At 39.7% G+C, this 14,474-nt stretch overlaps 1 protein-coding gene across 5 annotated transcripts in view; it reads left to right on the top strand.

The window, feature by feature from the left end:
- LOC133443678 (pleckstrin homology domain-containing family A member 7-like) overlaps positions 1 to 14,474 on the top strand; it is a 191,696-nt gene that overhangs the window by 44,434 nt on the left and 132,788 nt on the right. For all 5 annotated transcript variants that reach the window (XR_009782678.1, XM_061720812.1, XM_061720810.1 and 2 more), the window contains one exon: positions 10,546 to 10,629. Coding sequence is in view for 4 of the 5 variants with exons in the window: in XM_061720812.1 (XP_061576796.1) it covers positions 10,546 to 10,629 (84 nt within the window). In the remaining variant the exon portion in view is untranslated. The remainder of the gene's footprint in view (positions 1 to 10,545; positions 10,630 to 14,474) is intronic.

The raw sequence follows: 14,474 nt of genomic DNA, 5'->3' as shown, positions 1-14,474 counted from the left end.
AAACATTTACATTTATTCTCCATATTTAGGTTTTGTAACCATGACAACTGAATGGGGCTATTTTTCTGTGGTTTGATTAATAAAAATCATAATGTATCAAATAAATATAAACAAATCCTTAATAAAAATAGTTTATTAAACACACTTTTGCAAGTAAAATATAAATATGGAATAAAAATTATACAGATAAAAAGACCAGTTTACTCTTACGGTGTTTTGTTGAACTGAATTTTATCCAAATGTGTTAAAAACAACACGTTAAAAATAACATATTTGGATAAAACAGTTTCACACTAAATTACACCGAGATGCAGCTTCACTGCAGATAAATAGAAACAATATAAACACACCTGAGTCCCGTCTGCAGCGGCAGCTGAACCGTCAGAGGAGGAAACACGCTGGGAACCAGAACCTGGAACCAGAACCTGGAACCAGAACCTGGAACCAGAACCTGGAACCAGAACCTGGAACCAGAACCTGGAACCAGAACCTGGAACCAGAACCAGAACCAGAACCAGAAACCAGAACCAGAACCTGGAACCAGAACCTGGAACCAGAATCTGGAACCAGAACCTGGAACCAGAATCTGGAACCAGAACCTGGAACCAGAACCAGAACCTGGAACCACAACCTGGGAACTAGGGATGGGCGATATTTTACCGTTCACGATAAACCGCCAAAAAAATTCCCCACGGTAAGAATTTGTATCTCGCAGTAAAAACTATAAATTCCTGTTGATGAAGTTTTTGTGTAAAACTGATTTATGGAAGGAAGAAGGAAATGAGCCTGAAAGAAAGAAAGAAAGAAAGAAAGAAAGAAAGAAAGAAAGAAAGAAAGAAAGAAAGAAAGAAAGACAAGAAAGAAAGAAAGAAGGATTAAATTCCCCATTGATGATGTTTTTGTGTAACAAACATGGTGGATCTGAGAGCGAGATAGATTTATAGTTGAAAAGGTGGAGTTGAATTGTTTTTTTTTTTATCGTCATTTTTATCGTTATTGGATAAATGCCAGAAATTATCGTGATACATTTTTTAGTCCGTACCGCACCATCCCTACTGGGAACCAGAACCTGGGGGCAGGGAAGTCCTGAACCCTGGAGACTCGGATCCACCTTCAGGGGGGTCCTGGGTTTCTTTCTTTCTTTCTTTCTTTCTTCTTTCTTTCTTTCTTTCTTTCTTTCTTTCTTTCTTTCTCTTTCTTTCTTTCTTTTCTTTCTTTCTTTCTTTCTTTCTTTCTTTCTCTCTTCTTTCTTTCTTTCTTTCTTTCTTCTTCTTTCTTTCTTCTTTCTTTCTTTCTTTCTTTCTTTCTCTCTTCTTTCTTCTCTCTCTCTCTCCCTCCCTCCCTCCCTCCCTCCCCTCCCTCCCTCCCTCCCTCCCCTTCCTTCCTTCCTTCCTTCCTTCCTTCCTTCCTTCCTTCCTTCACGTACGTTGTGCGTCATCAAAGGGAATTTATCGTTTTTACAGTGAGATACAAATTCTTACCGTGGGGAATTTTTTTGACGGTTTATCGTGAACGGTAAAATATCTCCCATTCCTAGTCCTGGGTCCTGGATCCTGGATCAGACTCTGGTTCAGCTTCGACCCTCTCAGGCCCCGATTACACGTAGCAAAAAACGGTGGTGTTTTCATGCGTTTTGGCCGTTCGTTTACACGAAAACGAAGCTTAAAGTCACCAAAAATTATCATTTCTGAAAACTCCGGCCAAAGTGGAGATTTTCAAAAACTCCGTTTTCATGTTTGCTTGTAAACGGAGGGAAACGGACATTTAGGCTTCAGAACGTCACATTATGAGACAGAAACGTCACCAGCGTCATGTGTGACACCTGTGTTTACAATTTGTTTGGCCACCGTCAATATTTTCTTGTATTTTACCTGTTTTATATTCTAAAGTCACACTTAAAAGTAACTCCACTTCTCTGTCACTCCAAACCAAAGACTCTGGTTCATCTTGGAAGTAACTGGAAGTTACTCGTGTCATTTGTTGATGTTTTTTTCCAGGATTCTGATTGGCTAGCATGACTTTATCTTCTCGTTACACTGCCCCCTGTAGGTTTGGCTGCTCATAGCACCTTAACAGATATTTATGCGGGTTCGTGTAAACGAGGATATTTTTTCAAAACGTAGAGTCTGAGCATTTTAGTCTTATTTTAGTCAGAATTGTCCATTTTAGTCTAGTTTTAGTCAAAGATTGTAATTAGCCAAAAAAAAACATTTTACAATTCAAACAAGGTTATCTTATTATTATATTATTGTTACCTTATAGACTGGAGAATACATTCATTCCAGATACAGAAGACTCATTTGAGTTTACAACATATTTATTATTCCGCATTTCTCCCCGTCTTTTTCTTTTTCGGCGACACATTGGGTTTTCTTTTCCACGTCTATTTAGAAAGTGGATCCAAAGATCTAAAGATTAAACCAGAGGAAACTACTTCAAACATGGACATTAAGGATCTTTGTTAGAACATTTCGTCTCATTTTGGTCAACGAAAATGAAGACACATTTTAACAGATTTTTAAATTTGTAATCTACATTTTTGTCTCGGTTTTATTCCTCTACGATATTGCATTATATATTTAATTATCGTTATCGTCACATGACCAGCATTTTCGTTGCGTCTCGTTTTCCTCAGGTGATAAAAGTTTGTTGACGACGATATTTAGTCACAATTTTCGTTGCTGAAAGCAACTTTAATTGATACAAATATCAGTTTATATGCAGATGACGCTCTGATTTATGTCCCCGATCAGAACCGCAGGTCTTTTCTGGAGGAATCCAGGAAAGTTCTACTGCAGGTTTGGATGCTCATAGCACCATAACAGTGTATTTATGCGGGTTCGTGTAAATTATGGTATTTTTTAAAACGTAAAGGGGAAATATCCGTTTTTGTAAATACCCGGCTATGTGGAAACGTGGCCTCAGAGTTGTGTGATTGCGTTCCAGCTCAGTAGCCAGAAATAAGATCACGCTGCACCACTACCCCCCCCCCCGGTTCAGTTCCCCCTGCCGTCGCTCTAGTCCACTTACTGAGAGGGAAGCAGCCGAGCTCCCACCCGGTTCTCAGGTAAAACCCAGTTCTCTTCTGAGTTCTGCTGCTTCTATTTGTCGAGGGAACTTCTGGAACGTTTGTAGTTTAGTTCCTGCTGCAGAGCAACGTGGAACTGGTTCTGGTCTCACCGTCCAACCCCCCCCCCCCCCCCCACCCTTGTTTATGTGCACAATGAAGCCGGGAGGACAATACTAAGTACCCCCTGATTCTGCAGTTTGTAGTTCCACCTCCATCAGGAACTCTGCTAGTGACACAGTCACTTGTATCATGGTGCAATGGAGCAGGGAAACATCTAAAACCTGCAGGGACACCGGCCCTCGAGGACCAGGATTGGTGACCCCTGTCCCAGATCATCTTTCCCTGGTGGCGTTGTGTTTAGCCGTGTTTGAACCTGGACCTGCAGCAGATAACAAACCCGTGTTCAGCTGCAAACGTTGAGCTCTCGGCAGCTCCGAGCCGGTAACGGTACTGGTACTGGTACCGGGAGGTTTGATCCAGATGTTGCATTTCTGCAGCTGAAGCTTCTCTTGTTGTCGGTGTCGGAGGTCGGTGCCGCCCCCCCCCCCTTCAGCACTTCAAACGCATTTCATCTGGAAACAGAAATAGAAACGACCTTTGACAGAGCAAACGCCGCTCAGCGCCGGGCCGCTCAGCGCCCGACCGTCCCGTAGAGGCGGGTGCAATTCATCGATGTGTCGATGCATCGCGATGCGTCACGTGACGATTTGGAATCGATTAATTAAAAAAAAAAAAATGTTTTTTTTTTTTTTTTTTTTTTTTAAGTTATTCTATCCAGATTCCAGACTGAATAAGCTGCTGAATCCTTTCATTTTCAAGAATGCACATTTCTTATTGTGTTTAATCATCCTTAGTGTAGGGATGGGCGGTATGGACTAAAAAATGTATCACCATAATTTCTGGCATTTATCCCAATAACGATAAAAATGACGATAAAAAAATAACAATTCAACTCCACCTTTTTAACTATAAATCTATCACCACTAACACTGCTCTAAAAGATACTAAATGCTACTAAACTACACCCAATTAGGTTGAATAATAAAAACCAAATGAATGAGTTACAGCTGGAATGAGTCAGATCCGCCATGTTTGTTACACAAACACGTATCAACGGGAATTTTTCTTTCTTTCTTTCTTCTTTTTTCTTTCTTCTTTCTTTCTTTCTTTCTTTCTTTCTTTCTTTCTTCTTCTTTCTTTCTTTCTTTCTTTCTTTCTTTCTTCTTTCTTCTTCTTTCTTTCTTCCTGGCTCATTTCCTTCCTTCCTTTTATCGTTTTTACCATGAGATGACACATTTTTACCGTGGGTAATTGTTTTGACGGTAAATCTAAACAGTAAAATATCTCCCATTCCTAGTGTAGTGTTTATGTTTGTTTGTATTTGTGTGTAGTCCATGACACAGCCACACCTACGATGGTGTTTTCACGACACCCGTTCACCACCGAGGTGAACGTCCCGGGTCCAGTTCTTCTGGGTCTGTGACCTCATCGAGCAGAGATCCCCCCGTTAACAACGGTGTTTATGGGTTTCAACCTGGTGACAATGGTGAGGAATTCTGAGAGCAGCTCCGAAATGTTGCACGTCCGGTCCCCAATGAGGAGCCGCAGATAATTTATCTGCTTTCATACTTTTATTCAAGCTGCTAATCATCGTCCACAAACGTGCACAAACGTGCACAAACGTGCACAAATGTGCACATCTGCAGGAACCCGGGGGCGGTAAAATTATCCTCTGCTCTGGCATCTTTAAACGAGTGCACGTATGCAGCTAAGATCTCTGGTCCCCTCAGCTGATGGACAAAAGGGTTGCCATGGAAACCTTTGAGAACACTTTAACGCAGGGGAGCACCACAAGGCTCCGTATGAGGACCTCTCTGATCCTTCTCAGTTTAGTGTTTAGTTTAGTTTAGTTTATTTTGTTTTGGTCATTTACATTTTAAGATGTTTGCATAGGCACACTGTATATGTATACACACAGGCATAAATATATATATTATATATATGTACACATTTCCTTTTTTTTTTTTTTTTGACCAAAAAGGTTTAGGCTGAAGCCTCATGGCTTATTTTGCCCTATCCTTTTCAACAAAAGGCAGAACTACAGAAACAAAAAGATACTAATAAAACCGAAACGAACACGAACAAAACAAAGAAAATGGACAAAGAAGAGAAGAAAATAAATGTGGGTCACTCACGATTGAGGACAGCTGCAGAGAGGAAAGTTGCATAATTTAGACAGTTTAATATGAAGATCATTTATATTAGTGTTCTATATTTATCTATTATTTTAGAATTATAATTTTTTTTTAATTTGTAATTGAGCTACTTTTTTTTTAGTTCCTCATCCAGGCGGTTCCATAGTTTCACCCTTTCGACACTGATACACCGCGACATTTTTTTTTGTTCTTGGCCATTTCTGCTCAAAAAATGCCATAGCCCCTTAGGTTGTGCCTGCTTTCCCTCACCTGTTAGTTAGTTAGTTAGTTTAGTTAGTTAGCCTTGTACATTGTTATTGCTGTCTTGAATTTGATTAAATCGTATAATTTTATAGTGTTTGACCGGATGAAAAGTGGATTTTTTGGTGCGTAGTATTTAGCATGGTTGACAATTCTGATTGCTTGCTGAGTAGAAATATTGGATTTATGTTTGTTTGATAGTTGTTCCCCCCATATTTCCACACAGTAACTGATGTGTGGAAGTACGAGGGAACAATACAGTAGATACAGTGAGTTCTGGTCCAAATTTGCTTTCATTTTGTACAGTATAGCTATTGTTTTGGATAATTTTGATCTTAAGTTATTAATGTGAGGTTTCCAGTTTAGTTTGGTGTCAATTATGATTCCCAGAAATGTGTTTTCATGCACTTGATCGATTTCAACACCGTCAAACTTTATTTTGATCTGTTTGTCAATCTTGAGGTTTCCAAAGATGATGAATTTTGTTTTGCTTAGATTTAATGACAGTTTATTGATGTCAAACCATTTTTTTCAGAGTTTTAAGCTCTTTTTCAACTGTTACCTGGAGTTGCTCCAGGTGTTTCCCTGAGCAATACAGACTTGTGTCGTCTGCGAACAGAACACATCTCATATTTGTTAAAACATCACATATATATATATATATATATATATATATATAGGGTCACTGAATTCGGTCTATATGCAGACGACGCTCCGATCTCTGTTCTTAATCAGTATTCACCCTTAAAGTATCACCTGAAACTGGTCACCACTGAGCATGCTCAGTACCAGAGCGTGTTGTGTTGTGTCAGTAATGGTGGTAAACGTAGGAGCCCTGCTGACCCCGGTACGACCCGGGAGCCTCCGGGCGCCGCGTTGACATGTCTGCTGTAACCGGATCAGGTTTCCTGCTGGGAGATAATTATGGTGCAGCTCCTCTTACGGGGGGTCCTGCTGCCCCACGGCCCCCTGGGAAACCTGGTTCTCCGGACGGCTAAATGGGCCGGAGCTGGTGGAGCACGAGGTGGAAAAAATCTTTAAAAAAACTAAATTCAGGACCAAATTAATGGAACGTTGTGTTTCTGTAAAAGGTATCAGTTTATGGAACAATCTGGATACAGAAGCCAAGGAATGCAAATCAAACATTACATTTAAAAGAATAATAAAAGCCAGTTTGATGAAGAAATATAATTGTTTTTTGTTTTTTTTTAAACCTTGTCTGCACATTTATTAATGGTTGATACCACGCCGGTAAAAACCTGAGGCGTACATATGTGCATTATTACTGTATTTAGTATATATACATATATATATATGCATACATACGCATACACATACATCTATATACACATGCAAACCCAGTAATTTTTTTTTTTTTTTTTCATCATTTTTTTTTCAATCATGATAATTGTTAAGTTAGGTGGGTTTTCTTGTTTGTTCTCTCTCTCTTTTTAGCACCATTGTCTTGTTTACGAATACGACTATCTGTGTTTGACGACAGCTATTTTGTTATTTTGTTATTTTATAACTTTGTTGTAGTTTTTGTTTTGTTTTTTAAATTACTTTTATTGGAAAGTGTTTTTTTTTATATATTTTTTAAATTTTTTTATTTATTTATTAACATACAGTGCAAACAACGACAAAAGACGACATCAGTTTGTGTGTGTGTGTGTGTGTGTGTGTGTGTGTGTGTGTGTGTGTGTGTGTGTGTGTGTGTGTGTGTGTGTGTGTGTGTGTGTGTGTGTGTGTGTGTGTGTGTGTGTGTGTGTGTGTGTGTGTGTGTGTGTGTGTGTGTGTGTGTGTGTGTGTGTGTGTGTGCGTGCGTGCGTGCGTGCGTGCGTGCGTGCGTGCGTGCGTGCGTGCGTGCGTGCGTGCGTGCGTGCGTGCGTGCGTGCGTGCGTGCGTGCGTGCGTGCGTGCGTGCGTGCGTGCGTGCGTGCGTGCGTGCGTGCGTGCGTGCGTGCGTGCGTGCGTGCGTGCGTGCGTGCGTGCGTGCGTGCGTGCGTGCGTGCGTGCGTGCGTGCGTGCGTGCGTGCGTGCGTGCGTGCGTGCGTGCGTGCGTGCGTGCGTGCGTGCGTGCGTGCGTGCGTGCGTGCGTGCGTGCGTGCGTGCGTGCGTGCGTGCGTGCGTGCGTGCGTGCGTGCGTGCGTGCGTGCGTGCGTGCGTGCGTGCGTGCGTGCGTGCGTGCGTGCGTGCGTGCGTGCGTGCGTGTGGATAAGGTGATGTAAGTAGATACATAAATTGACAATATTCAAGATTAAATAAGTTAAACAAATAAATAATTATCATATAGAGTGGTGTAGCACGATATAATATAGAATAATAATATAGTAATATCCTAATATAACATAATTTGTATAAAATATTATAACATATAACCAAATTATATCACCATACTATTATATATAACAATATAATAATACTATAGTTTAACATCCCATGAGATTTCATAACTTAATATAATAATAAACTATGAAACAATACATCATGATAATGCCAAGAATAATTATTAGAATTAAAATTGGTAATTTATATATTGCAATGTTTTTATATTTAATACATTTCTATTTAAAAAATTTTTATACATTAATTGAAATTTTTCTTTTTTTTCTTAGGAAAAAGGGACAGATAAAATAAGATTAGTCTTCTTTCTGTTTCATTTCATTCAAGGAAAGAGATTTGTTATAATTATATTGAACTGTTTGGTTTTTCTTTTAATGAATAAAAATAAAGAAAAAAAGAGATGAGTAACCAGAGCAGCGTCGCTGCTGCGTGTTGATCATCATCAGAGCCTTGAAAAGCCTTGAAAATGCAAAAAGGCCCTGACCAGACAATGGGTTAAGAAGGACAAACCAACAATAAATTAATGGATTGATATAATATATAACATATACGTGATGGAGAGGATCACATTTAGGCTGAGACAACAAATTGAGATTTTTGAAGAAAATTGGTCAAAGTGGCTCTCTTATGTGTCAAGTTTAAGACCTGATTTTGTATAATCGGCAAACCATTATTAAGGTCATATCTTCCAAATTTAGACGTTTTCTTTTCCCTTCCCAAGTGCATAATCTTTATGTTTTTTAAGTTTGGATGTAGGTGCCCATGCAAAAACAAAGATGTGGTATATAAAGACACATGCTGTACAAGTAGGAGTGGGTGTGGAGTGTATTTATGTGAATATGTGTCTATATGTGAGTACTATGTGGAAACTGATTGAGCTGTCAAGATAAGTAAGGGTGTGGGTACATGTGTCTATGTGTGTATACTGTATTTATGCTGATTCTGTTGTCTTATTAACACCCAGATCTCCCCCATGTTATATGTGTTGTGCCCATTTAGCGCATGTATGTTGTTTTGTTTCAAAAGAAAAATGAATAAAAAGTAAATTACAAAAAAAAGAAAAGCCTTGAAAAGCCTCGGAGCTTCACACTTGAGCGGCTGGTGTTTGTGTCACACCTTTGGCGTCACAGGGGGCGTGTTTGACGGCAGCGGCGTGGGTTTGGGAAACGCTGGCGTGCTCCAGCGCACGCCGCCGGGTTGTTTACAGCCCGATGTTTTCACACTCGGCTTGAAGTGCTGAATGAGCCGAGTCGTCTTCAGACGTCCGTCTGTCCTCAGTTAGAGGAGAGGGTTTTACTCCGGAGCTGCAGGACCTGCAGCAAAGATCTGCAGTCCTCGGTAGCCCTGTAGCGATACACTGATCTCACGATACGATACACGATATTCAGCCTACGATACAATATATATCACGATATTCATCCAGCGATACGATATATATCACGATATTCAGCTCATGATACGATATATATATTACAATATTCAGCTCACAATACGATATATACCACAATATTCAGTCAACGATACAATATATATATCACGATATTCAGTCTACAATACGATATATATCACGATATTCATTTCACGATACAATATATATCACGATATTCAGCCTACGATACAATATATACCACAATATTCAGTCAACGATACGATATATATCACGATATTCAGCCTACGATACGATATATACCACAATATTCAGTCAACGATACTATATATATATATATATATATATATATATATATATAAAATCACAATATTCAGTCTACAATACGATATATATCACGATATTCATCCAGCGATACGATATATATCACGATATTCAGCTCACAATACGATATATATCACGATATTCAGCCAACGATACGTTATATATCACGCTATTCAGCTCATGATACGATATATACCACAATATTCAGTCAACGATACAATATATATATCACGATATTCAGTCTACAATACGATATATATCACGATATTCAGCTCACAATACAATATATAATACGATATTCATCCAACGATACAATTCGATATAATCCGATACAGAATTTTCTGAAAGATTTAAAGGGATAGAGGGGTTTTGGTGACATGTTGTGAGTGTTTTATTTACTTGGATTGAAGCAATTGAACCAAAAAAAAAACGAAATTTCTTAGAAAAAAAGGACAGATAAAATAAGATTAGTCTTCTTTCTGTTCCCTTTCATTCAAGGAAAGAGATTTGTTGTAATTAAATTGAACTGTTTGGTTTTTCTTTTAATGAATGAAATAAAGAAAAAAAAAAGATGAGTAACCAGAGCAGCGTCGCTGCCTGTTGATCATCATCAGAGCCTTGAAAAGCCTTGAAAAGCCTTGAAAAGCCTTGGAGCTTCACACTTGAGCGGCTGGTGTTTGGGGGCGTGTTTGATGGCAGCGGCGTGGGTCTGGCGTGCTCCAGCGCACGCCGCCGGCTTGTTGACAGCCCGATGTTTTCACACTCGGCTTGAGGTGCTGAATGAGGCAGCGGCCCCGGTTTGTGCTGAGCCCGGCACTTTGGGCCAAAGGCGCTGAGCCGGCCGGTTTGGGAGGGGCCTCGGCACCCAGCCTTCACATTCTACACCGGGCCGGGAAACCCGGGCCGTGGCCCGGCGGGGCGGAGCGCTGGGAGCTTCTGACCCTTGTCGTCTCTCTCTCTCTGCAGCCACAACCAGAGGACGGCGTCGTTCCGGCACCCGGTGACCGGACAGGTCGCCCCCGAGAACCTGGACTTCCTCCTGCAGGAACCGTGAGTCGCTTGGACCTTTTTTCCTCCTCTTTTTTCCACTTTATCAGAATCAGAATACTTTATTGTCAGTTAGGAATGGGTGATATTTTACCGTTCACGATAAACCGTCAAAAAAATTCCCCACAGTGAGAATTTGTATCTCACGGTAAAAACGATAAATTCCTGTCCTGATGATGTTTTTGTGTAAAACTGATTTATGGTTCTGTGTTAAATCCACGCACAACGTACAGGAAGGAAGGAAGGAAGGAAGGAAGGAAGGAAGGAAGGAAGGAAGGAAGGAAGGAAGGAAGGAAGGAAGGAAGGAAGGAAGGAAGGAAGGAAGGAAGGAAGGAAGGAAGGAAGGAAGGAAGGAAGGAAGGAAGGAAGGGGGAGAAGGAAGGAAGGGGGAGAAGGAAGGAAGGAAAGGGGAGAAGGAAGGAAGAAAACAAGGAAAGGAGGAAGGAAGGGAAAAAGGAAGGAAGGAAGGAAATGAGCCTGAAAGAAAGAAAGAAAGAAAGAAAGAAAGAAAGAAAGAAAGAAAGAAAGAAAGAAAGAAAGAAAGAAAGAAAGAAAGAAAGAAAGAAAGAAAGAAAGAAAGAAAGAAAGAAAGAAAGAAAGAAAGAAAGAAAGAAGTATAAATTCCCGTTGATACGTTTTTGTGTAACAAACATGGCGGATCTGAGAGCGAGATAGATTTATAGTTACAAAGGTGGAATTGAATTGGTATTTTTTTTATCGTCATTTTTATCGTTACCGGGATAAATGCCAGAAATTATCGTGATACATTTTTTAGTCCATACCGCCCATCCCTATGTATCACATATGGAACAGAAAAATAATAAAAGAAATACATACAGAAGGTAAATTGAGTGCTTTAGAGGTCCTTATTTTTATATTTGTCCAGAATTGTTTTCTTGTATGTGTTTTTAAACTGTATAGAGTTAGTGCTTTGTTTGAGGTTTATTGAGGACGAGTGTCTGAAACGACAACAACATCCCTCACGACCGGATCAAAGCTTCATAAATAACCTCCATGATAAAAGTCTGACTTCCCCTGGTACCGTCCTCTAGACGGGTCCAGGAACCTTCTAACTGCTTTCATTTCACAAAGATGTGATCTGATCTTAATCAAAGCAAGAATGTTGTTATTGAATCAGCCGTTAGCGTCTGGACCGCTGCAGAGGGAAGTAAATAAGAGCTAATCACCTGAAGGGAGCTAAGAGAGTTATGAGTTGCTCTGACTGATGAAAGCCACTCAGGTATGTGGAGTGTTCTTCTCGGGAGAAGCTCCGCCTCCGCAGACGGGGAGTTTGAGGACGCCGAGTCGTCTTCAGACGTCCGTCTGTCCTCAGTTAGAGGAGAGGGTTTAACTCCGGAGCTGCAGGACCTGCAGCAAAGATCTGCAGTCCTCGGTAGCCCTGTAGCGATACACTGATCTCACGATACGATACACGATATTCAGCCTACGATACGATATATATCACGATATTCAGCCTACGATACGATATATATCACGATATTCAGCTCACCATACGATATATATCACGATATTCAGCTCACGATACGATATATATCACGATATTCAGCTCACTATACGATATATATCACGATATTCAGCCTACGATACAATATATATCACGATATTCAGCTCACCATACGATATATATCACGATATTCAGCTCACTATACGATATATATCACGATATTCAGCTCACGATACGATATATACCACAATATTCAGCTCATGATACGATATATAATCACGATATTCAGCTCACCATACGATATATATCACGATATTCAGCCAACGATACGTTATATATCACGCTATTCAGCTCACGATACGATATATATCACGATATGCAGCTCACGATACGATATATATCACGATATTCAGCCTACAATACGATATATATCACGATATTCAGCTCACGATACGATATATATCACAATATTCAGCCTACGATACGATATATACCACAATATTCAGTCAACGATATATATATATATATATATATATATATATATATATATATATATATATATATATATATATATATATATATAAATAACGATATTCAGCCAACGATACGTTATATATCACGATATTCAGCCAACGATACGTTATATATCACGCTATTCAGCTCACAATACGATATATATCCTCCAACCTCTAACTTCAAATCTCAAACCACAGGGTGTTTCCTGTTCGTGTTGCTGGTCGTTTTAGGAGTTTGTGATCTGTTTTTCAGTCAGGGTTCAGGTTCAGAGCCTCAGACTCTCAGTTTTTGACCTGATGTTTTAAGTTTTTTGGTTTAAATGATGAAATGCAGCGCAGGTTTGTTGGATGGCTCGGTCTGCTGTCGGCTCGGTGGTTGTCTCTTCTACTCTGAACTAATCTGACAAGAATTGAGTCACTAATTAGTGAAGAGTAATGAACTTTGGCTGTGATGAAGAGGTCGCTCAGACGTGAAGAAGAGTCCCGCCGCCGGCAGCTTTTAGTTTCCTCTTCTTCTCTCTTCCTTTCTTCCTCCCGTCAGCGTCCCATTGTTTTCATTTCCTCTGTTCTCCGTATAGTCCCATCGCTCCCTCTGATGCCTCCTGCTCTTCTTCCCTTCTGACTTTGTTTCACTCTCAGTTCTGTCGTTCCAACGTTTCAGGCCAGTTAACGAACGCCAGACTAATTACATGTTTTTATTTATGTTATTATTTATCGGATCTGCTGCTGCTGCAGTTCTAACGTGTAGATCAGGGGTGTCAAATGTGCGGCCCGAGAGAGGTTTCCAACGCAAAAAAACGAAATGTCAATTTACTAAAAAGGAACGGATAAATAATTGCCAGCATATCCGATAATATATTTCTTCTACAAATCCATCATTATTCCACAAAGAGAGCAGTTTGACATTTTTTTAGTTTTCTAGAATGCATTTGCCGATTTTATTTCTTTGTAGACGGTTGTTTATTTTTATTAACTGACTACTATTATATATTTTCGCAGGAAAAATATCACTGCTAAAAAAGATGATAGAAGATATTTATTCGGAGAATTTCAGTTTTGAATACGAGGATAGTGACAAAGTAAAACAGTTAAAAGAGAAGTGCTGACTTTTTCGGCACACTGGCGTAAATATCCGCATCAATTTTTAAAAATAAATACACTTAATTTTACTGGAAAAATCTCTGCACATAATACACATATTGATATAAAGCACCCGTTTTAATAATACATTAAGAAGCCGTCTGGTCACAGTCTTCCAACATAAACCCTGTCCTTTTTTTCTTTCTGTCATTAATAAGCATAACATGTAATGTGCAGCGCTGTATGTTATGGAAGTGATAATGTACTATATGTAACGTTAACAGGTGTCAATCTCTAATCATGATCTTATCTTATTAATATTATGTGCAGCCTTGTATCGTCTGGTGTAAAATATAATAGTGATATTAACATCGTATATAAATATAGTCTGTATGTTTAAACCATGGACGTAAACACTGTGGTTCAGTCAGCTGTTCCGTCTCGGCCGAGAGCGCCCCCTGCAGGTTTGGTGACCGGTTATGAAGCGTTTTTCTTTTGAAGATGGTTTTATTGTTTTATATCGTTTTGTGCTTTGCATCGTTTCTCTATTTGCAGCGTTTGATGATGCTGCATTTGTCTTTGTTTTTTGCAGCACGTTTTTTCATTTGCACCACGTTCCTCTTTTTGTTCCTCGTTTTGAGTTTGTGAATTTGAATCGTTTCTGTACTTGAAGCCGTTTTCCTTAACTGAGACGCGTTTGGCCCTTGTCGGCCACCGTAGGTACCTGTCTGGATGCTCAGAATAAACATTCTCTCCATCCTCCCTCTCTCTCTCCATCCTCATCTTTC

Source organism: Cololabis saira, chromosome 5 (assembly GCF_033807715.1).
Source record: "Cololabis saira isolate AMF1-May2022 chromosome 5, fColSai1.1, whole genome shotgun sequence".
Lineage (NCBI taxonomy): Eukaryota > Metazoa > Chordata > Actinopteri > Beloniformes > Belonidae > Cololabis > Cololabis saira.
This window is presented reverse-complemented; position numbering and strand designations above follow the sequence as displayed.